Consider the following 23782-nt stretch of genomic DNA (forward strand, 5'->3'; position numbering starts at 1 on the left):
CTGTGGTCCCCTGAGCAATGCCAGGAATGAATCCTAAGCACAGACTGGGAGTAATCCCTGAGCAATCAATGCACGGTGTGGCCTCAAAGCAACAAAACTAGATTCATCCTACCTCTGTGTAAGGAATGTGATTCTAGAACTGTGCGTTCAAAAGAAGGGAGGAAGCAGTAACCAGAGCAAGCTTTCAAAACAACAATTCAAATGTGTTTTATTTTGTAGCGACATAAAAATAAAAATAAAAATAAGCTCCACACAGGATTTAGCTTAAAATAGATTTTTATCAGAAATAGTCTTTTCTGGCAATAAATAATCATTTGGTGCACTTATACAAATGTGTGGTAACAAGTGGACCACGCATATTCGATCACTGACATGAAAGTGAATATCCTTCCAGGTAATTTAATATAAAAAATGATACACCAGGGGCTAGAGCAATAGCACAGCAGGGAACGCATTTGCTTTGCCCATGCCCAAGCCAGGTTTCATCCCCAAGATCCCATAGGGTCTGCCCGAGCCTGCTAGGAGTGATTTCTTTCTTTTTTTTTTTTTTACTTTAAATCACTTTATTTATTTATTTTTTGGTTTTTAGGTCACACCTAGCAGCGTTCAGAAGTTACTCCTGGCTCTGCGCTCAGAAGTCCTCCTGGCAGGCTCGGAGGACCATATGGGATGCCAGAATTCGAACCAGGGTCTGCCCTATGTTGGCCATGTGCAAGGCAAAGGACTTACTATGCTATCGCTCCAGCCCCAGGAGTGATTTCTGAGCTTAGAGCCAAGGATATGCCCTGAGTGCCACCAGATGTGGCTAAAAAGCCAAAAAAAATTTTTTAATTAAATTAAAATTTAAAAATCAGAGCAACAGCACAGTGGGGAGAGCGCTTGCCTTGTATGTGGTCAAGCTGGGTTCAATTCCTGGCATCCCATATGGAACCCCAAGAATCCTGATTGCAAAAACTGAAATAACCCGAATACCACCACAAATAAGCCAACCAACCCTATTGCATTATCCTAACCAGGTGCCCTGGAGCAGGAGATGCAGACCCGAGGCTGGCCCAGCCAGACCTTCCTTCCCTGGACACACTGGGAATAAGGGTCGCTCTGGGCTCTAGGCTACAGGCCGGTGAGGGGCTCCATCTCGATGTCCCATCCTCTCCTCCAAAAGAGGCTCGACATAGTTGCGTTTAGAGACAGGATGTGGCCTGCCCAGTCAGAAATGCCTGGTCCTGCCTGAAGCTCAAGACAGATGCTGCTGGGTTCTATCCCCTATGACCAGACGTCCTGAAGGTAGCGCTTCTCCTCCCGCAGCGTGGCCAAAGTCCGCAGTGCTTCCAGACTGGGCAGCCCTGCCTCTCGGCTCAGGATGTCAGCCAGGGCCTCGTTCACATCCTTGGCCATGTTCTTAGCATCTCTGGAGAATGAAAACAGTGTCAGCCTCAGTGAGAGGCAGGAACAAGGCCGAGTCTTGTATGCACTGCTCCAACAACCGCAGGACACCTGCTGGACACCTGCCCAATTTCCCAGCAGGTGTCCAGCGACCTTGTGGCCTTGATTACAACCACTGCCAAACCTCTCTGGGCAACTTCCAGACACACAACTGAACCATGAACCTTTCAAGGCACCTGAGCAGGGGATCCCAGACCTTTTTTAACTTTTTATTATTTTGGGTTTTGGGCCATACCTGGCAGCACTTGGAGTTATTCCTGGCTTTGTGCTCAGGTCTCATTCCTGGCAGGCTAAGGGATGCAAGGAATCAAACTGGGTAGAACTCTGTGCAAGGCAAATGCCCTCTCCACTGTGCTACCACTATGGCCTCAAAGTTAATGTACTTTTTGTTTACTTTCTTGCTTGTTTTTTGGGCCACTCTTGATGGTACTCAGGGGTTACTCCTGGTTCTGTGCTCAGAAATAACTTCTGGCAGGCTCAGGAGACCATATGGGATGCAAGAAATCAAAAATGGGTTGGGAGGCTGGAGCGGTGGCGCAAGCCATAAGGCAATTGCCTTGCGTATGCTAGCCTAGGACAGACCTATGGTTCAATCCTCTGGCATCCCATATGGTCCCCCAAGCCAGGAGCGATTTCTAAGTGCATAGCATAGCTAGGAGTAACTAACCCCTGAGCATCACAGGGTGTGGCCAAAAAAAAAAAAAAAAACCAGGTTGGGATCAAACCCAGATCAACCACATGCAAGACAAATGCCCTGCGTGCTGTGCTATTGTTCAGGTCCCTGGAAGCCCAAATCTTTACAAAGGGTCAAGAGCTGAGCCTGGTTGCTGCCCACTGGCCAGGGCAGCTTGCTCAGCTCATCCCCTGTCCTGCAGGCCTGACACAGGAAGGGGAGTCCTGAAACTGCAAGAACCAGGTTCCCTTATGTTCCTATTTCTCCCTTATGTTTGTCTTGTTTACTTAATTCTTGTGGCACCCCTGCTTCATGCCTGTTCACTCAGGCCTGGTTGCCAACGTATACACAAACACACACACTTTCTCTCACACAGACACACACACAGTCACCCAGACACTCATTCACTCACTCACTTACAGTCACACACTCACACACCCACTCTCACACTCATAGATACATAAACACATACACTCAGTCACACCTACTCACATCCAGTCACTGACACTCACACAATTTCCACAGTGCATACACACACATTGTACATGCCACACACATTCCTTCTCTCCATGGCAAACATCTATCTCACGTGTCCCCAGGGTACTCCCGTCTCATCTTTGCATGCTGGTCCTGCTCCAGCCAGGCCCCCCGAGTAGCCGTGTTCCCTTCCCACCACAAGCCTCGCTCACCCACACACGTAGACACGCCCATTGTCCTGCAGGAGCACGCGGGCCAGCTGGGGGCCTAGCCGCCGCAGGTTGTCCTGCACATATCGAGCAGGCGCATCTTCCCCTGTAGATGGGTCCCTCGAGAAGGACACATACAAGTGCGTGAGGACCCCAAGCTTCTGGAACCGGCCGAGCTCGTCCCTGAAAGACAACACCCACCCAGCATCAGCAAAGGTGGACAGATAGACAACATGGGGCTGGGCAGGAGGCTGGGGCCACACTGTACCTGAACAGGTAATCCCGTTCTTTGTGTCTGCAGCCAAAGAACAGCCACGTGGCTCCAAACTGGGCCCCTGGGAGCTTTTCCTGCAGCTTCTCCCTGAGGGTAACGGAGGGCATGACCAAGTAGCAGAGACCATACAGCCCTCTTTTGAGGGCATGGCAGGGACAAAGGCCATGACCTGGCTGTTTCCCTGGAGAAAAGGCTTGGGTAGAATGCAAAGATTTCATATTATCACCCCACTCAAGGGAGCAGAGGCAGAGCAGAGACAGGAGTCTGCCTTGAGCACCACTAGACGTGACCCCCAAACCACCAAACTGATAAGTGCTCCACTCTCAGGGCTGTGGAGAGAAGAGATTATCTACCCATGACTCAGATCTGGCATCCTAGAAAGCCACCTCCGAGGGCCAGTGACTGAGGACCAGGACCTGCCCTGTCAGATCTGTGCTGTCGTAGCTGGTTCAATAACACAGGAACACCAGCAGGCACAGAGCAGAGTCCCTGAAAGTAGCTCCCTGCTCACTTTCTCACAACCACATGGTTCCTCCTAATACATCTGATGCTGATTTGTTTGTTTGATTTGGGTTTTGGGGCTACACCAGTAGTGCTCAGGATTCCTCCTGGCTCGCTGCTCAGAAATAACTCCTAGAAGGTTCAGGGAACCCAGTGGGAACCCAGAGATCAAACTGGCTGAGCATCTAAGGCAAATGCCCTCTTCACTGTGCTCTCACTCTGCCTCCTGATATAAACTGTTTTAAACAGAAAGTTCACCAATGCAAAAATCATGCAGAAGCCAAAGAGGTCCCTACCATGATCACCTGTACCCCCCCAGTCAATAATCATGGGAAGCTCACCGGTGCTCCAGGAACCCGATGAAGGGAGCTAAGCCAGTGCCCGGGCCCACCATTATGATGGGGACGGAGGGATCCTCAGGTAGATGGAAAGAATTTGTTGCTCGAGGCGAGATAAAGATCTGAAATATTAAGCCCATGGTCAGAAGACAACAGGGAAACAATCAACAACCACAAACACCTGAAGAAAAGCATGTGGCCCAGATGTTATTGGCTAAGGACACAAGAGAAGGTGGTTCTCCGGCCAGGGTCTGTCCCCAGGCTGCACCTGCGGGGCACATGGGCTCTGGGTGGGTCTCCACCCTCAGGAGAGCCGGGAGGGAACAGGTGACAGGCATTGCGAACACGAGTGACAAATGCACAGGGAGAGGACCTCGCTCTGAAAGGCTCCAGCACACAGGGGAGAATCTCATGTGTGTGTGTGTGTGTGTGAGAGAGAGTGAGAGAGAGACAGAGACAGAGAACAGAGAACACACACTTAATACCATACTCTGCATATTAACCTTGAGATTTGTGTATGTGAGAGTGAGAGAAAGGGAGGGGGAGAGAGGGGAGGGAGAGAACGACACACACACAACCACATTCTGTACATTTGCTTTTTTTTTTTTTTTTTTTTTTGGTTTTTGGGCCACACCCGGTGACACTCAGGGGTTACTCCTGGCTATGAGCTAAAAAAAATCACTCCTGGCTTGGAGAACTATATGGAATGCCAGGGATCAAACCGAGGTCTGTTGTGGGTTAGCCACATGCAAGGCAAACGCCCTACCATTGCGCAATCACTCTGGCCCTGCACTTTTGCTTTGAGGCGAGTGTGTGTGTGTGTGTGTGTGTGTGTGAGAGAGAGAGAGAGAGAGAGAGAGAGAGAGAGAGAGAGAGAGAGAGCGAGAGAGAGCACGCATTTGCTTTGAGGGGTGTATGTCTGTCTGTGTATAAGAGAGAGAATATCACACCCCATAATTATGCTTTGCAATGTGTTTCTGTGCACACATCTGTGTACCTTCCTGCCAATACTGCTTCCCACACACCACAAGCTTCTGAGCCCATGGCCACCTCCTTCCCCAACCCAACCCCACCCCTCCCCTTCCAGAGCCCACACCTCAGGACTGGGGTTGCCCCTGTGGTCTCCGAGGGGTCTGAGCTGGGTCTCCAGCAGGTGGGCAAGCCAGCCCGAGCACAGGCCCCGACGCACATCAGCCGCTCCTCGCGGGCTCGGAAACTCAAGGATGCTGAGGGCAAAGCGCAGCCGCCCAGGTAGGTGTAGGTTGGAGCTGTAAGACATGTGGTCATCTGGGTTTAGCGGATACCAAGGGGTCAGGACAGAGGAGGCCTGCCTGGAGTGGACACTCAACACCGACCTCTGGGACATCCCAACACTGACCCCTGGGACACACCCAACATTGGGCTCCCAAACACCCCATGATGCCCACTGAGTCCCAAAACACCGAGAGAGTAGGATGCTGTACCTTGCACAAGAGTATGGCCTGGGCTGGAGCTTTGGAAGATGTTCTAAAATGAACAGAAAAGTGGTGTCAGTCATTCATTCACTCCTCCCAACTATGAATTAAAGGCCAAGGGTGAAGGTGGGGGAACAAAACTCGGGCCTGGAACTGGATCCTTATTTCTCTTAGCGCATCTAAACAATACATTTCCCCTCTGACCATTTTGAAGCACAGGCAAACCCACTGTGTCTGTATAAAAATAACTAAGGTTTCTTTCCAATTCTTGATGTTAAAAATAAAACATACACACAACATAATGTGTGGTATTTCCTTTACCCCAAACTAGTGCTTCTGTTTAAAGGCTGGCTCTTGAATCCGAGGTAACAGGGATCAGGGCCCACAAGTAGCCTGTAGAGTCAGAAACTCCCAATTTTCTGACCTCAGGGAGGCAATTTCCCAGAAGTATCCCGAACAGTGAAGGAATCATGTGGCCTCATGGAGTGATGAGTCCAATTTTGGTGGCTATAATACATACTTATTAGGCCCAAAAGAGTTTTTCTTATAATTACATAACAATAACCAAACAATAAAGAAGAAGTGCAGATATTCAGAAAACAGGTTATCCTGAAAACCCAGATTTTTCTACCATGAAAAGCAGATAGGCATATGCCGGGAAGACAGCACAGTAGGGAAGGTGCTTGGCCTTGCACTTGACTGAACAGGGTTCAATCTCTGGCACCCCAGATGATTCCTTGAAACACACTAGTAGTAAATTTTGAGTGCAGAGCCAGGAGAAAGCCTTGCACATGGCCAGGTGTGGGGCCCCAAACAAAACAAAACTAATAAAGGAGCCAGAGACATAATGCAGCAGGTAAGATGTTTGTCTTGCACACGATTGACTTGGGTTCGATCCCTGGCATCTTTTATGGTCACCTGAACCCTCCAGGACTAATTTCAGAACACAGAGCCAAGAGTAACTCCTGAGAGATGCTGGGAGTGGTCCAAAGCCCAAAATCAACAACAACAACAAAACAGAAAAGAATGAGGCTAGAACATATCAATTAAGGCACTTGGTCTTCTTGTACCCAACTCAGGTTTGATCCTCAGCATCCCATATGGTCCCCAAGGTGCCAGGAATAATTTCTACATTCAGAGCTAGGAGGAACCCCTGAGTATCTCCAGGTGTGGCCCACAAAATCAAACCAAGCAAATAGACAAATAAAAATAAAAACACACTAACAAACTTAGTTATATTCCCATGTTCAATGTGCCATGGATTTCATCAGCTATTTATGCAAAAATAGGGAAAGAACTTTCTGAAACCGCTGAAGAATTTTAATATGGTAGAGAAACAGGTGTATGGAAGAGCCTGACTTTGTAGCATGCTTGAGTATGCATTAATAGAGAGTTTTATAAAAAATATGGCACAGTGATATTCTACAAGGCAATGGGCAAACACCTAAGAAGTGCTCCACCATGCTGCAGGGGGCTGAGCAGAGGCCCAGAACAGGAAAGGAAAGGAAGGGGTACATCACTCACCTAGCAGGAGACTTAGTGGGGGCTGGCAGGACGGGAAGGTGGCCAGCAGGTCCCCTAGTCCCATGCCTGCGTCACGCACCAGGCGGTTGTAGTCGGGTGCTCCCTGCCTGCTGCACAGCTCCTGCAGTCGCCGCCGCTCGGCCTCCTGGCCTGTGTGGTCCACTAGGGCCCGCAGGAAGGCCTGGGGGGGGGGGGTGAGGGACAGTCACTGAGGATGGGCAAGAATCGTGACACTGATGAACCGCAGCTCTACTTCTCAAAGGATGACCTGACCCCCACACTGACGGGGGTAAGAGAAAGAAGGCTGGTGCCTTTTGGGGAGATGGGTACAGGTGATGGTGTGGGGTTGGGATTATGTTTGTGAAGAACTGTTGTTAGTAGTAGTATCAAAAAAAAAAAATTAAATAAAACTTGGTTAAGGCTAGAGTTTGGGGAACCAAAGTATAGCACAGTGACTAGGGCATTGGCCTTATATGTGGCAGACCCCAGCATCCGACATGGTCTCCAAATCCTGCCAGGAGTAACCCATGAGCACTGCCTGGGATGGCCCAAAAACCATACAGCACAGAGGGTATAAGATACCTGGTGTGCTTGCCTTTCAGGTGGCCAGCCCAAGTTTGATCACAGTATCCCATATAGTTCTCCAAACCCTACTGCAGTAATACCTGAGTAAAAGCCAGAAGTCAGCCCTGAGCACCATTGGGTATGCCTCCACCCCCCAAATATGCATTTCAAATAAATGTGATAAGAAGAGCATGACTTAATAAAGTGGGGCTGGAATAAGAGCAAAGTGGTAGGGTGTTTGCCTTGCATGCTTTTGACCCAGGAAAGACCCGATTTGATCCCCAGCATCTCATATGGTACCCCAAACCTGTCAAGAGTAATTTCTGAGTGCAGAGCCAGGAGTAACCCCTGACCACCGCCAGGTGTGGCATCCCTCCAAAAAAAATGCTGAAAGTATCTCTATAATTTACCCACACCAGCACAAACTCCTACTCTTTAAGTAAAAATGTCCTATTCCAAAACACAAGATATGCTCACTTTTTCCACAGCAAAATAAAACCCAAGCATTAATTCTGAGTGTTATTTTTGTGCCTGGAACGTTGACCCTAAAGAAACTCATTTTTACAGTAATGATAATATATAGGAAAAAAAAATATATATATACATATATATATATAAATAAGGACAATAAGGAATACACACAGACATATATGTTACACACACATATATGATAAAAAGAATCTTTTTGTTTTTTGTTTTTTGGGTCATACCCATCAGTGATCAGGAATTACTCCTGGCTCTGTGCTTAGAAATCGCCCCTGGCAGGCTCAGGGGATCAGATAGGATGTCGAGAATCGAACCTGGATCCATCACAGACCGGCAAGGCACACGTGCAAGGCAAACACCCTACCACTGTGCTATCCTCAAATTAAAAATTTGCTTAAAATTTTTTAAATGAGAAGGTTGAACAAAACTTGTAAATTCACTTGGAATTTCACCAAGACATTCTCACCAGAGTGACATTTCCTCCCAGGGCAACTAGAGAATGAATCTGAGCGTTTGGTCTCTGGAGACACCCCAGGGAGCTGACACAGCATTCTCCAGGACCCCAGAGCAGCCACAAATGCCGCTTGGACGCCCAACCATAGCCTGGGCAGGAAACGAGTTGGCCAGCTCAGCTCCTGATCTAACACTGACATCTAGTGGTCACACAGCATATCTCAAAAGCGACTGGGACTGAGCCCGTGAAAAAGCTCACAGGGATCTCAAACTCGAGGCCCGCGGGCCATTTGCAGCCCTTCTTACAACATTTTGTGACCCTGCCCTAGAGGAATCTTTTTTTGTTTTGTTTTGTTTTAGTTGTTTGGGTCACACACCCCAATGTTCAAGGCTTACTACTGACTTTGTACTCAAGGATCACCCCAACTTTGTCTCCTGTGGCCCCCAGGTAAATTGAATTTGAGACCCCTGGAAGGTGCTTTTGAGGATGTGACTGACTCTGGTGGCCAGGACAGAGGGGACAGTGGGCAGCAATGGGATCCGCATTGATAAGCCATGACAAAGACGACCCTCCAACATCTCACCTCAGCAAGCAACAGCATCTCAACCAAGGCACAACATGAAAATCGGGGCATGAGGGGCCAGAGAGATAGCATGGAGGTAAGGTTCGAATCCCGGCATCCCATATGGTCCCCTGAGCCTGCCAGGAGCGATTTCTGAGTGTAGATCCAGGAGTAACCCCAGAGCGCTGCCGGGTGTGACCCTCCCAAAAAAAAAAAAAAATTGGGGCATGAGGGTGACAGATACACCACAAGAGTCAGAGATGGCCAAAGAGATAGCACAGCAGTAAGGCTTTTGCCTTGCATGCAGCTGATTCAGGAAAGACGGTGGTTTGAACCCCAAAATCCCATATGGTCCCCTGTGCCTACTAGTAGCAATTTCTGAGCACAGAGCCAATAGTAACCTGAGCATCACCAGGTGTGACCCAATTCCCCCCCCCAAAAAAAATAAGAGTCGGGGAGGCACCCTGCCAGACACGCAGGGCAGGAGAGGCTTTGCTAGGTTCCAGAGGGCAATGCCCACAGGATGTGCTGGGCCCCAAGCTCAGTGTGGGTAGTGTCACGAGGTACCTTCTTAGGAGGCGCCCGGATGTCCAAGCACCAGGTGAGGAGGAAGCGGAGTGAACGTCCCTCTGGGATATGCTGTGGTAACACCGCTCCTTCAAGGGAAACAAAACAGGGGTCATGAGTTTCAGGTACACAGAACAGGGGACACGGGGATTCTTAAATATGCCTAGAAATACAGCCAAAGGCAAAACTTCACACTACAAGGTTTTCAAAGTACAGGCAGAGAAAAAAAATCCTCCACATCTATACAGCAGAAAAATAAATTATAATCGACCACATTAATTTTTGTAATTTAAATGACAAAATGTCACAAAAACTTACAAAAATGTACATAGATCAAATTTAAATGTATTTAATTATTAATATTAAAATATTATTTAAATTATTAAATTATAAAAATGTAAATGACAAATTAGAAATTACTAAAAAGTATCAGCCACATTCTATCAGCCATGAAACAATATAGATATAGTAAATAAAAGAAATACTTAATTTTTTCTAAAACAAGACATAAAGATCCAAAAAACCTCGCAGAAGCCCATTAAAAATTTCACATTCTCAAAATGAAAAAATTTTAGAATGACTGAACCTCGGTTCAAGATTCCAAGAAAATAGCTAACAACACTAGCTTGTTTCGTAATCAAGAAATAATCATTTTTTATGTGTTAAGTAAGCAAGGGGAATTAGGTGAAAAAAAAGCACATTAGGAAAACATTGAAGAGGTTTACTGGGTCACGAGTGTAACATGTAAACTCGGGATCCAGGTGAGTTTGGACTGGTCGGGCAGCTCCAAGTGATCAAGATCTGCAGGTGGACTCCATTTCCAGCACCCAAGAGAACCTCGAACAACCCTTGAGCTGAGAACAGCCACTGAACTTGCAGAAGGTAGTTAAAAAAAAACAAACAAACCCACAAACCCTTGTGGCTGGAACAATAACACAGCAGGTAGAATGCTAGCATGCCTTGCAGGCAGCCAAACTGGGTTTAATCCCCAATGTTCCAGAGGGTCCCCAGAGCTTTCTAGGAGTGACCTCTGAGCACAGAGCAAGGAGTAGCCCCTGAGAACCGATGGGTGTGGCCTGAAAACTAAAAAAAAAAAGCAAAAAAAAAAAAACACCCACCAGCCAGAGGAAGAAAACATTGGAACAAACCTCCCACCAGCCCACACTTGCAGGCCATGTCTGGCTCCTCTCTCCTATCTCTGGATGCCAGAGTATGGCGCCTAGACTGCGGGAGTAGGGAGGGCATATGTGGGGACACAGGATCATATCTGGGGTCGGAAACACATCTGCACCTTTCTTCTGGGTGTCGGGCAAGACCTCCAGGATCACACGATGCTCTGCCCGATCTGCCAGTTGTAGCAGCTGGAGCAGCTCCTGGACCTCTGCCTCACGGTTTGGGCAAAAGACGTTGAAAGCATCTCCTGGCTGATACGAAAAGTCTGTTTGCTACAAGAGAAGTAAGGCAGAGATGGGAAGGTTGAGGCCCTGATGAAATCAAGCGTCTTGGGCTTTGTCACAAGAATATTCATGCCCTGAGTTTGTAGACAGTGGACTCCTCTCTAATTGCCAAACCTAAATTGTAAACAAGCCATGCCTTAATTGTATATAGCCCCTCTTATATATTACCCCTCTTCAGAAATTCTTCTAGCCTCTCATCCCCCAATCCTGATTCATTATCCTTCCTTATTTAACCCTCTTTACCCTGAGTTATTAACCCAGTAGGTACCAGGACCAACCTCCTGCTCTAATAAACAATCACCAAGCTCCCAAACCAAAAGGACACCCTCCCAGCCCCACGTCACATGCCTTGGCAAGAAATTACAACCAATATACCTGATTCATGCTTCATAACCCTTCTTCTTACCCTCCTAATCATGGACTTTTGCATGCCACTGACTTGGCCCCAGAAGGACCCCAGTCCAAGGACATTTATCCTCATGGTTACAAATAATTTTGTAAACTCAATAAGACACGATGTGTGAAAAATAAAATGCCCTGGTCTCCCCCACCACAAGAATATCTCAAAAGACTCAATAGGGAAGCCTATATTTCCTTTATGTGTTTATAATAATACCTCCTAGTCAGTTTATTCACAAAAGTAAGTCAGCCTCATAAACAGCATTTTTCTTTAATACCTGTTTTAAATGTATTTTTATTTCTTTAGTTATATATCTGTATGGATACAGATATAATATTTTTTCTTCTCTCTTTCTCTCTCCAACCTCACCTGTTTTGATTCTGCTTGGTACAAAAACCTGCAAGAAAACCTCGGGTCAAAGCCAGGGCACAGAGATTGTGCAAACTATCATTCTTAACCTCCCAATCCACCAGCAATATAGTATGTCACAATACCCTTTTGCATACGCATTCTAAATAAAGGGAATTATTATGCACAAAAACAAGCTCTTATTTATTAGGGATAAGAACTCATATTTTTTGTTTGTTTTTGTTTTTGGGCCACACCCGGCAGTGCTCAGGGGTTACTCCTGGCTGTCTGCTCAGAAATAGCTCCTGGCAGGCATGGGGGACCATATGGAACACCGGGATTCGAACCAACCACCTTTGGTCCTGGATCGGCTGCTTGCAAGGCAAACGCCGCTGTGCTATCTCTCCAGGCCCAAGAACTCATATTTTTTAAAATACAGGGTCGTCTCCCACCATAAGCATATGTCATGTAGACCCAACTTAGACTCCACATGAGCAGACAGCGACCAACTCAGAACCCCAGATTCCAGACATGGAACTGACACAGGTCCCAACAACAGCACCAGGAACCAAACTCCTCTGAGGGAAACTCTGAATGCTGTCCCGGCACCAACTTGCACCAGTTTTAACATGACATCCTTATATGAGGAAACGGCAACAACTTGAGCTAAGAGAGTGCTACCCCATCTCAGCACCTAACAGTATGATGCAACCAGGAGACATGTCACCCTTTGCCCTAAGCAAAAACCAAAATTGGCTATCTACAGAAGACTGACAAATATTTACAGAAGACTGACAGCCTATCAAGGGACCAATGAGGAATTCCTAGCCTAGGCCTCAGCCTAGGATTTTTATAAAAACCAAGATCTCTAATTCCAGAGGTCTCTTTGACAATTGCTACTGAGCAGAACTTCTGGAACTCTGCTAAAGATTATACCCTAGGCTCTGTCCTAAGTTCTAAACAAAAACCAAAGTCACTAACTACAGAAGACTTATTACAATAGCAGTGATGGAACAAAACTCCTAGAACCAGAAGAAAAACTCTCTCCTAGCCTTCACCCTATGACCTATGCAAACAAGATCTCCAGCTACAGAGGCGAGATGTCATCACCCACATCTGAATGGAAAGTTTCCTGGCACCATACAAAGACCTTGGGGCATGTAAATGAGTGAGCTTCCAGCCTGTAGTTGTTCCCATGGCAGTATGCTTCAAGGGTGGTGAAACCCTATATCTCTTAGGCCAAGGGAATTCCCGCTGCAATTTCCCCAATACTTACCTTGCCTATGCAAAAAAAGAAGAAGAAGAGGAAGAAGAAGAAGGAGAAGGAGGAGGAGGAAGAGGAGGAGGAGGAGGAAGACGAGGAGGAGGAGGAGGAGAAGAAGAAGAAACACAACCCTTTTTTAATAAGTTTTTGGTCTGGGTTTTTTTTTCCTTTTTTTCCCCATAGCTGATGGTTTTGGCTTTTGGTTTATTCTTTGCTTATTCTTTTGTAATTTTGTTGATACTCCCTTATTGTTTTTCGTTTCTGCTTTGTTTTGTTTTACTACCTTTTCTTCTTCTTTCCCTTTCTTCTTCAAAAAGGATATTTATGGGGTCGTAGAGATAGCATGGAGGTAGGGAGGTAGGGTATTTGCCTTTCATGCGGAGGGTTGGTGGTTCGAATCCCGGCATCCCATACAGTCCCCCAAGCCTGTCAGGAGCGATTTCTGAGCGTAGAGCCAGGAGTGACCCCTGAGTGCTGCCGGGTGTGACCCAAAAACCAGAAAAAAAAAAAAAAGGATATTTATAATACCTTGACGAACTCCTCCAAGTTTTTCTCTTTCTTGCTTGCCTGATCAGACGTGAATACCAAATCCAAAGTCAACAACAACAGAATTGATATCCAATCTACAACAAGCTGTACAAGGGGGAACAGTTGCACTAGCATTACGGCAGTAAAGGAGGAAGATGTGGGATGCATGCTGGAAACGGGTGGAGGGAGTACAACACTAGTGATGGGAATGTCCCTCACTCATTGTCACTATGTGCCTCAAATATTACTGTGAAGGAACTGTAATTCACTTCGACCACAATAAAAATTTAAAAAAAAAGAATATTCATGCCCTTAAGGTTGACCATCCGAACACGGCCTAAAAGAAAGAAATTCTACTAATTCTCACCAATGAGCTGCTCTGAAGGGAACAGACAGACACAATTCTGGGATGGGGAACAGTTTGTCAAAAGATCTGGGGCTGTTACCATAGCACAGAGGAAAGAACATTTGGAGGGTTTTTGGGGTTTTTTTTTTTGGGGGGGGGTTTGGGCGGGGGTCACACCTGGAAGTGCTCAGGGGTTATTCCTGACTCTATGCTCAGAAATCGCCCCTGGCAGGCACAGGGGACCATATGGGATGCCGGGACTCGAACCACCGACCTTCATCATGAATGGCAAATGCCTTACCTCCATGCCGTCTCTCCAGCTCCATGGGACGGACATTTATTGTTTTGCATGCAGCCAACCTAGGTTCGATCCCCGACATAGCCAATGGTCCTCTGTACTTAGGAATAATTCCTGAGTGCAGAGCCAGGAGTAGTCCCTAACTATTATTGAGTATGACTCAAAAAACAAACAAACATAAATAATCAATCCTCAAAAACCAAAATAATAAATGAATAAGTAAATAAAAAAATTATTTTCCTGAATATTCTCCAGAGTAAAATTTGGGGTTCTATGGGAAATTCTAAATGCCATCAAATAAGTTAAGGGGTTTACGAGGAAATTATCCGATGCTAATGGAGGCATAACATCATTTCTTATAATGTATTGACCTTTTTTTTTTCTTTACTTGCAGAGGCCAAAGTGATAACATAGTAGGATGGAGTTTGCCTTGCAACTGGCTGACCTGGGTTTAATCGCTGGCAATCTATAGAGTCTCCCAAGCCCATCAGGAATGATTCCTGAATGCAGAGCCAGGAGGAAACCCTGAGTACCACCAGGTGTGATTCAAAAACCAAAAACCAAACAAACAAAAAGATCTCAGCAACACAGTGCACCCTCTACCTCTCTGAACCCTGAGAGGGGAAGGAAGAGCATCTTCACAGTCCAGAGTCAGGCACTGAACTCAGGTGTACCAACCACCCATGGAACACAGAGGAGAGGGGGATACTTGGAGATTCCAGAACCCAAAAAACTGCAGAAAGCTGATTTTCTCCCCATTTCCAGAATCTTTTGTTTCACTTAACGCACTAATAGTGGATCCGGGCTTGGTTGAGTCTGGCTGCAAACACATTGCTGGGCACAGTTGGGCTGTACTCAGAGTGAGGTGGCCGTTGAAGTAGGGGCAGAGGGGCTGCTGGCAGCATACTCATAGCCCGAGGCTGCCAGGGACAACCGGGGACCCCACAACCTATCAACATTTGACTCCTGATGGCAAGAAAACAAAGTCAGACAGTTTGGAAGACCTGGATATTCCAAGGCCATGCATGGATCATTAACATGTTCAAAAGATGGGGATAGAGCGACAAGAAAGTGGAAGGGCTTTTGCCTGGCGTGTGAATTCCATCCTCAGCTTCCTATGGGGACCCCTGAACACCACCATGAGTGACCCCGAGTGCAGAGCCAGGCGTAAGCCCTGAGCATCACTTGGTGTGGCTCAAAAGCCAATCAACAAATCAATAACTCAATCAAGCAATGAGCTTGGCTTTGCTCAAGCACTGCCCACATCTCAGGGCCTTCCCCGAGGTGAAAGGGAGATGCTCTAGGAGCTGCTTCCCCACTCAAGTTGTCTTTTGGGTTTGGGGCCAACCAGGCAGTGGTCAGGGAGGCATAGATGGGAGAAATGCAGAGAGCAGTGATGTCCCACACCGCAGACACCCCGCATCACTCACCGAGATGTCCAACTCCACCAGCAGGGTGGCCTTCACCGCATCAGCTGTGGTCAGCTGAGCTGCCTTGGAAACTGGAACCCGAAATACTGGCTCTGGCCCAGGCACAGGCACCTGCTTCTCCTCCTGTGGGGACAGTCAGGGTTCTCTCTGTTCTTGCCTCTGCCCTGATGGCAAGCAGGGACGACAGGACACCCTGGCAAAGATCCTTTCTGCAAAGGCTATAGAGAGGCACTAGGAAATGCTCAGACTTAGACCCTTGCCCAGGCTCTGTGGAACTGACATTCTGAGAACAGCAGATACAGGCAGCTCCACTCTGTTCTTTAGGGAAAGGGGAGCATAAACCAGCCCTCCACCCCCCACCAACTCACTGGCCCCAGCCCCTTCCCAGGAAAAGGCGCTTGGCTATGAGTTCACTGCGGCTCATGGATAGATCAGGAAAACAGCCTGAACAGACAAAGACAGATGGTCCTGGGACCACTGAGGGCCAGAATGGCCTCACTCAGAATACCCTGGACAAGAAACACCAGGGTGGGCAGGGCACTGAGCACCTGGACCAGGCCCATGTGACTAAGGAAGCAGGTGGGGGCAGAAGCAGGGCAGGGAAGAGCAGAGTTACTGCTTACCTGGTCCAGTGGGTCCTGCAGGTGCACCTGGAGGAATCTGGGTGGGGACGCAGGGACCGTAAGAGAGGCAATTGACAGGGGAGGCACTGAGCAGGCCAACGTGGCCTGGACCTGGGTGGGGAGAGCCCCTGGCGTCCTGCTGTCTGCTTTGTCTATGTGGAGAAGCTGCAGCTGAGACTCAAGGCTGGTCATAGCCCCTGTGCTTTGGGGGGCAGTGGGTGCTGCTGGGAGGCCTCCAGGCATCGGATCACTTGGGGGATCCCCAGGCATGGTGTCTTCTCCTCCTCCTCCTCCAGATGCAAAGTGCTTGGTGAGTGAGGCCCAAAGCCCCTCGATCCACGGCTCAACTACAAGCTCTAACCTGGATGTGGCCGGGGAAGGAAGGACAAAAGTGAGTCTAGGAGCAGGAGCAGTAGCACAGCGGTAGGGCGTTTGCCTTGCAAATGGCTCACCAGGATGGACATGGGTTTGATCCCTGGCATCCCATATGGTCCCCCAAGCCAGGAGCAATTTCTGAGCACAGAACTAGAAGTAACCCCTGAGCACCACTGGCTGTGGACCCAAAAAACAAAAAACAAAACAAAACAAAAAAAAGTGAGTCTACAGGAGGGAGTAAAGGGCTGAAGGTCTGTCTGTGCTGAAGCCATGTCTGTATGCGTGTGTGTGTGTGGGGGGGGGGGGTTACATAAGGAACTAGCAGCTAAACAACTCAGATGTGTCAAACAGTGCCGAGTGGATTCCGGGCAGTGACTTGGGACAAGAAGGCCAGACCCCATCCTCTCTCAAAACTGGGCAGGCTGAGCCCCACCTAAGAGTAGCAAGTGAGCCCTTCACCGGGTGCATGGCAGGGTCAGGAAACCCCACCAAATTCCCAGAAGCAAAGGCCACAGCAACATCCCAGAGTCAGAGGGTCCAAACCAGGCCACATTCTCCCTCTGTCCACTCAGCACCCAAATGTGCCATTCTTCCCAGACCTGGGCTTCAACAGCTCAGGGGCTAGACCTCAGTTCAGAAGCACACACCTTGCTGAGGAATCAACCCCCCACTCTGCTCCCACACAGAGGAAGGTCAAGACCACCTGAGGCGACAAGAAGGGAAGGGAAGGAGCACAGGCTCTCACCCCACACAGTCGTCAGCATGCCCCGTGTCATAGAAATGCTGTGCTCCGAGCTCCTGGAGCCGCCGGTCAATGACTTTGCCTCCGTTGCAGAAGTAGGTATATTCCGAGTCCCCCAGACCTAAAGGGCAGCCAGGCTGTTAGTATGCAAGGGGAGCACTGGGGAAACAGAGAAGAGTCAGAACATGTCTCCTAGATTCACCCAGAAATGACATTAAGGTTCACTCCAGAATGCTGGAGCTGATTAGCCATCAGACTAATGATGCGAGCAATGTCCTTCTGTTACTACCATGGCAAGTACTAGACACTGACTGAAATAACAGCGAATACTTTGGACCAGTTACCAAGTAGTTTCCATTTCGAGGACTCTTAAAAGACAGAGGTCTAAAAGCAAGGACTAGTTGGGCTTTTCAAACAAAGGGCCAGAGCAATAAATGTGCTGCTAAAGGGTGCTCTCCTGGTACATGACTATATGGCTTCAACCCTGGGGCCTCCTATGGTTCTCAAAGCCCCACCAGGGGGGATCCTTGAGCATAGAGCCAGGAGTAAGCTCTAAGCACTGTTGCGTGTGGTGCAAAAAAACAAAAAAAGAAATAGGTAGTGGCGTGTATATGGATGAAAACAGGCATGGCATGCACACATGTCTAGCTGCAGATTTTCATGATCCATGACAGGGACTCTCAAACCACAGGATTTCAGGGTTTAAAATGGAAAAGTCCTGGGCACAACCACATCCACCTGTTCACTGTTGACTCAGCAGCCAGGGAACAAGAGAGAGGGAACACTCATGAGAGAGCAGCTCATCAGGTTAAGAACCTGGAGGGACCCACTGGCCTCCTGTTACAGTCTCTGGCCCTCATCTGAGGCACAGTGGCTTCTGGCCCCAAACAGATTTGAAAAACCATCATTTCTCAGCCAGGGGCCGGGGACAGGCCCCCTGTGGGCAACAAATCTTCCTTCCAAGGGGACCACAGAGGAAAATCACATCAATGGGGTGACGGGGGTATCACAAGATGAGGTGGAGATGGGGTTGGGTGCACAAAAAGAAATGGTGGGAGAAAAGTTGAGAAAACACTGGTTTACATCAGAAACTAGTCCTTTGAACCTGTTTTCAGGGGTTTATTTTCTGTGAGTCCAGGGGGTTTTGTGGGGTGCAGACCCCAATGTTCTCACACTCTCACCCAGGGCAAGAATGTGCTGAGAGTGGCTTGGGTTCAGGGCAAGGGGCACCCTCACAGGCCTGTGCTCTGGGTTCCAGGCACCATCTAAAGCCAAACCAAGCAAGACCAAAATCTCTGCCTTGAGGTGCTGAGAGGCCGCAGACACACTCAGGACATCTCAGACAGAGAATTTCTTTCCATTCAGAAAAGACTAGGACAGAAACTCAGGTGCCCTGGTTTTCCAAGCTCCCTAAAGCCCCCAGACTAAAGCAGGCACCAGCTTCAGACTGGACATACCTAACAATCCGTAGCGCAGGTGAGCAAGGCGATTAGCCGGCAGAGTCCGGTCCTGGAGGCCCCTGACGAAGCTTCGGGCTGTGTCGGGTGGGTCCCCGGTGCCCGTGGTAGAGACAACAACCACCAGAGGGGCCGTTTCCGTTCTTAGGTCGTACTACAAGGAGGGAAGGTGGGTGGGTCAGAAAGAGCAACATACATCTATGCAGCTCAGGGACCAGGGAAGACCAGGCTGGTCTTGACTCACTCCTCACCCCCCTTGACATGGGGGGGGGGGGATATGAGGGGTTTAGGCAGGGGGTAAGATTGGAACCACATCCAGCAGAGGGTTCAGGGTTTACTTTTCTGTACTCAGGGGCCAACCTAGTGCTCAGGAAGCCATGAACTGCCAGGGGTTGGCCACCTTCAAGGCAAATGCTTTGACCCCTGGAGGGTCTTTCAGGAGGACAGGGCTTCATGGTGCTGACTTAACTGATCAGCTCCACCTTCTGTATCATGGTACCCACAGCCTTAAGCATGGAGAAGTGTATGCATTTGAGGAGGTTGCTAATGACTCCCCAAGTTATCGGGAACCTGGGTGAGGTTTTGCAAAGAGTTGAGACCATTGTGGGCGCTGACCTGTGCTACTTTGAGGCTTCTGAGTTTCAAAAGTCTCCTGAAAATATAAGCACTCCAGGGCCCGAAGAGATAGCACAGTGGTGTTTGCCTTGCAAGCAGCCGATCCAGGACCAAAGGTGGTTGGTTCGAATCCCGGTGTCCCATATGGTCCCCCGTGCCTGCCAGGAGCTATTTCTGAGCAGACAGCCAGGAGTAACCCCTGAGCGCCGCCGGGTGTGACCCAAAAACCAAAAAAAAAAAAAAAAAAAAAAAAAGAAAATATAAGCACTCCTAAAAGTACTGCTTCTTGACCTGTCATGACTTCTCATGATCACAAACACCCCTGAATCTGCTTGAAAGACTCACTTGCTCATCCCTTGATGTATCTGGTAAGAGAGGAAGCAGAGAGTCCACCAGGCAGGCTCAACACTGACACCTGTAAAGCTGGCATTAGTGGGCTGCGCCACCGTCTGATCTACTGAAGCCACTGTGCCCTGTGTCCCACCACCACAGTTGCAGCACATGGTGGCGTCTAAAAAATAAAACCAACTCCTCACATAAAGCTCATCAGTTACAGATCCTGATCCCTACCTCCAAAGGAACCCCAGAGGACCCACTTTGAAGCCAGCAGTGATGGTGACTCTTGTGGGGCTTCCAGAGTCTTGAAAAGCACCTAGCATGCAGTGGTCACAAAGCAAATGCTCTCAGAGGTCATGGAGAAATGTGGGCCTGCCAATGGGGGTGTCTTCCAGAATGTTCTCTACTGAGTGGTCCAGAGTTACCTTGGCTAAGCTGTCTGATGTGATCAGAGAGTCTCTCCTTCTCCAGGTTGGGCAAAAATTCACCTAGTCTAGAATTTGGAATTCAGGGTACAAGAAAGGCCAGAGGAGGACTTATCACAAGTGGGGAGCACCAAACAGATTCCCTGGAAGGACTGAGCTGATTTTGAAAGCTAAAGGGCTAACACTGGAGTCTGGAGCAGAACCTCATCTCAAGGCAATGTCAAGAAAGATCACAGATATGATGTGGCCTGACACAGCCTAAGTAGGCAGGAAACCCAGACCATTCACCCCTGATGGAATAGAAGGTTTCCCCAGAATTCCACATTTTCTCTCCAGAACCATGCAACAATAATGGTGGACACAGATGCTGGCGGTGGGTATGAGGACATGAAAGACATGAAACCATCACATTGGCATTGGATTGTCAACCAAGGTGCTTCTAATAAATAGAAATGAAGAAAAATGGCAGAATCAACTTGCAAGATCTTAGTCTGACAGCAAAGGCTCTGTTTTGGGTTAAATACAATCAGGGTATTGGGTCAAAAGGCTGGAAAGTCCATATGGGATTTGTTCTTGAGATAAGCAAAGAATTTCACTCCTAGGAGCATTTTGGTTTTGGAAACTGTTGCTCTTCATTCAAATACTCACTGATGTGTCAGAAAACAATGCACAACTCGAGGAGAAATTCTCCAATTAGATTTAAGTGTAAGAACAAATGCTATGGTGGCATCTGATATAATGTTTTGCTATTTCAATGCACCATCACTGGCCCGAGAGCCTCACTCATCCTTACCTTGTCCGACTCGCTGATGCAGTGCAGCTCGGCACAAAAGCCGTGGGCGGCTGCCCGCTCACTGATGTCTTCTGCGATGGCCTTTGCCTGGCCTTTCTGTGTGGCGTAGAGCAACAAAAACCGCCTCATCCCCCTGCACAAGCTCTGAGGAAGAGAAAAGCCCAATGGATTTGCATTCTACTGAACAGGAATTCAGTCTCCTCTGTAATCTCTGGAACAAAAGACGCCACTGCCCAGGAAGGGAATCTCTGTATATTGCATTAACTATCCAGGAGACCAATGAGGATGTCATCTAGCCTCTGAGAACACAGGAATGAACTCTATCTCCGGAGGGGTGGAAACCTGATTCCGCAGCCCAAGAGAGAGCACCAAGGATTGAAGCTTACATTCTGCAGAGGACTGAATCGCTGGCATCCTGTAATCCCCTACCATGAAGGAGTTGCTCACCACCCAAACATGAATCTGGAATCAGATCACTTGGATTTAAATTCACTCCAAACTGCACAGCTTTAGGAATGACCTGAGATGACCCAAATGGAAAACAGAGTGACTATTCCTCCCAGACAGAGAATGAAAAAAAAAAAATCTCTGTTCTCTTAAGAAAAAGGAAAGCAAAGGGTAAATGGGCCGCCTGGTCCTTGGTTCTTGAGCATGTGTCACCCACATCTCTCCTTCTGAAATGGAACTTTCCTAGCTTCACACTGGCCTGTGTACGGGGGCTCTCCGTACCCTTGGAGAAGCTCAAACTCTCTCCTGAGCATGGTACTCTCTCTCTTTCTTAGCCTCTCCCTCCCCTTCTTCAGTAACCTCCCAATAAAACCTGTTTTTTACTTTTACAAAAAGGCAAAACATGGACTGGAGACAGTACAGCAGGTACAGTACTTGCCTTGCATGTGTTCAGCCAGCATTTAACCCTCAGCATCAATCCCATACAGTTTCCAGAGCACTGCCAGTGTGTCACAGAGCACAGTCAGGAGTAAGCTCTGAGCACCATCAGATGGGCAACCCCCAAACAAATAAAAACAAACAAAAATCCCATTAAAATGGCAGAAATCCCATTACAGGGATCTGGATGCTTGTCTTGCATGTGGCTGACCTCTAGTTCAGTCCCTGGCACTCAAAACGTTGAGCAGATCAAGGGTAGCCCAAACCTCCCTCCCAGTGTTTTTATATATATTAAAATATATATTATAACAGGTAACATATATTATATTTTGCTATTATATAATTATTGCAATTATTATATTCAATTAGAATTATTACGAGTGTTATATTATGACATATATTATGCAGTATATTATAATGTATAATTATTATTGTATTATTACTATATGGTAATATAACACATATTAAAATGGCAAAATTCTTGATCCCTGCACATACTGTTCAAATTATACTTAATATTAAATATATGCATGCACCTGCGTACGCATATATGAAAAAGAAAATATATCTTCCGTCCACAGAAGGGTTCGACTTACTTGTTTTTCCTAAGAGATCACAAGGACTAAAGTGCAAGACACGCACATCTCTGGACCAGAGATGATACCACAAGCTAGTAGGGACCTTGCACACACAGCGTTTACCAAAGGCTCCCGCCCCCAGCATCGCTTATGGTTCCAGAGCCCCGCCAGGAGTGACAGCCAAGCGGGGGCCCCAAACAAAATCAACAGATCAAAAAAGAAGATCCAGCCACTCCTGTCCTTCCCCTCTTGCTCATCCAGGGGCCCCGCCAGTTAGTTCGAGGGTTTTGCAAGGACAAAGGTCCCCGTGGCCCCAGCACCCCCAAATCGTGTCTCCATTGGGGGCTCCCCAGCACCCGCAAGACGGGGTAGGGCAGAGGAGCAACGGGCAAATCCCCCAATCCCTCGGGCCCTAATTCTAGAAGCCGGAGAAACGCAGAACCCACAGGCCCAATAAACCCGGGCCGACACCCCCCGAGTACAGCGTCCCAGTGGCCCGGGAGACCCGAAACCTGCTATCCAGTGCTCACCTGTCAGCGCGCGGGGCCAGACATACCCGGAGACGCTCGACCCCGCCTACCGTCTAAACGGCGCATGCTCCGAAAATACAGCCAATAGGAAGCTGGGGAGTAACCTGGACCGACCAATGGGATAGATAGAGGCGTGGCCGGTGACACCCGCGCGCAGGCGCACATCTGCTCCCCACGGCGGCGCGCACTTACGGAGGCCCACGAGGCCCTGAAGGGTCCATGGCTGCGCGAGTCGGCGGCGTACAGAGCTGGGTAGGTTTGCCCCACGAACCTTGGGGGGGGGGGGGGGGCCCTCGGCTGGCAGCCAGGGGTGTGTGCATGTGTCCTTAACTCTCCCCAGGGATCTCCTTCCTTTCCGTCTTTTACGATCGTGCACCCGCTTGCCCCCCACTACTCAGCCGCCCTCCCGCCACCTCTCTGACTCAGTTTACCTCTTTCAACCTTCATTTTTCAGCTTCCTCGTTTTCATGCTCAGCTCCCACCAGATTGCACGGCGGGCGCACATCTCTCACCTTGGGCGTTTGCATTCAGGCTTTTGCATCGACCCCCTCACCCCCAGGAATTGTATTGCCTTTGCTTGGTCCTACACTGCAGTAAATTTGCAAGTCGTTGCTGAGCCCTTACGTGTTCTGTGCCGCCAGGATTCGAATCCCAGCAACTCCCCTTCTTCAGGAGCTTTGCAGAAAAGCGGCTCCACACACTTCCCTACCTATGCCCGGCTTTTCTGTGCAAAAGATGGGAGTTGCTTACGTTGATGGGTTCGTTTAGTGCTCGTGCGCCCAGGGCCAGAGCACCGGTGAACGAGTATTACTGAGGTTCCTGGGTG

The 23782-nt window shown here is 48.4% G+C and overlaps 1 protein-coding gene across 1 annotated transcript; it reads right to left on the reverse strand.

The window, feature by feature from the left end:
• Positions 1 to 733: 733 nt before the first annotated feature.
• Positions 734 to 22978, reverse strand: MTRR (5-methyltetrahydrofolate-homocysteine methyltransferase reductase). The gene is made up of 15 exons (XM_049767918.1): positions 22957 to 22978; positions 20964 to 21107; positions 18795 to 18948; positions 17341 to 17458; positions 16221 to 16581; positions 15598 to 15720; positions 10818 to 10971; positions 9527 to 9615; positions 6894 to 7074; positions 5379 to 5421; positions 5012 to 5183; positions 3919 to 4037; positions 3071 to 3163; positions 2806 to 2985; positions 734 to 1408 (listed from the first exon to the last, which is right to left on the reverse strand). Exons 2-15 carry the CDS (start codon positions 21090 to 21092, stop codon positions 1264 to 1266), a joined length of 2061 nt encoding a protein of 686 aa, XP_049623875.1. The 5' UTR covers positions 21093 to 21107; positions 22957 to 22978; the 3' UTR covers positions 734 to 1263.
• Positions 22979 to 23782: the final 804 nt, after the last annotated feature.

Source organism: Suncus etruscus, chromosome 2 (genome assembly GCF_024139225.1).
Source record: "Suncus etruscus isolate mSunEtr1 chromosome 2, mSunEtr1.pri.cur, whole genome shotgun sequence".
Classification (NCBI taxonomy): Eukaryota; Metazoa; Chordata; class Mammalia; order Eulipotyphla; family Soricidae; genus Suncus; species Suncus etruscus.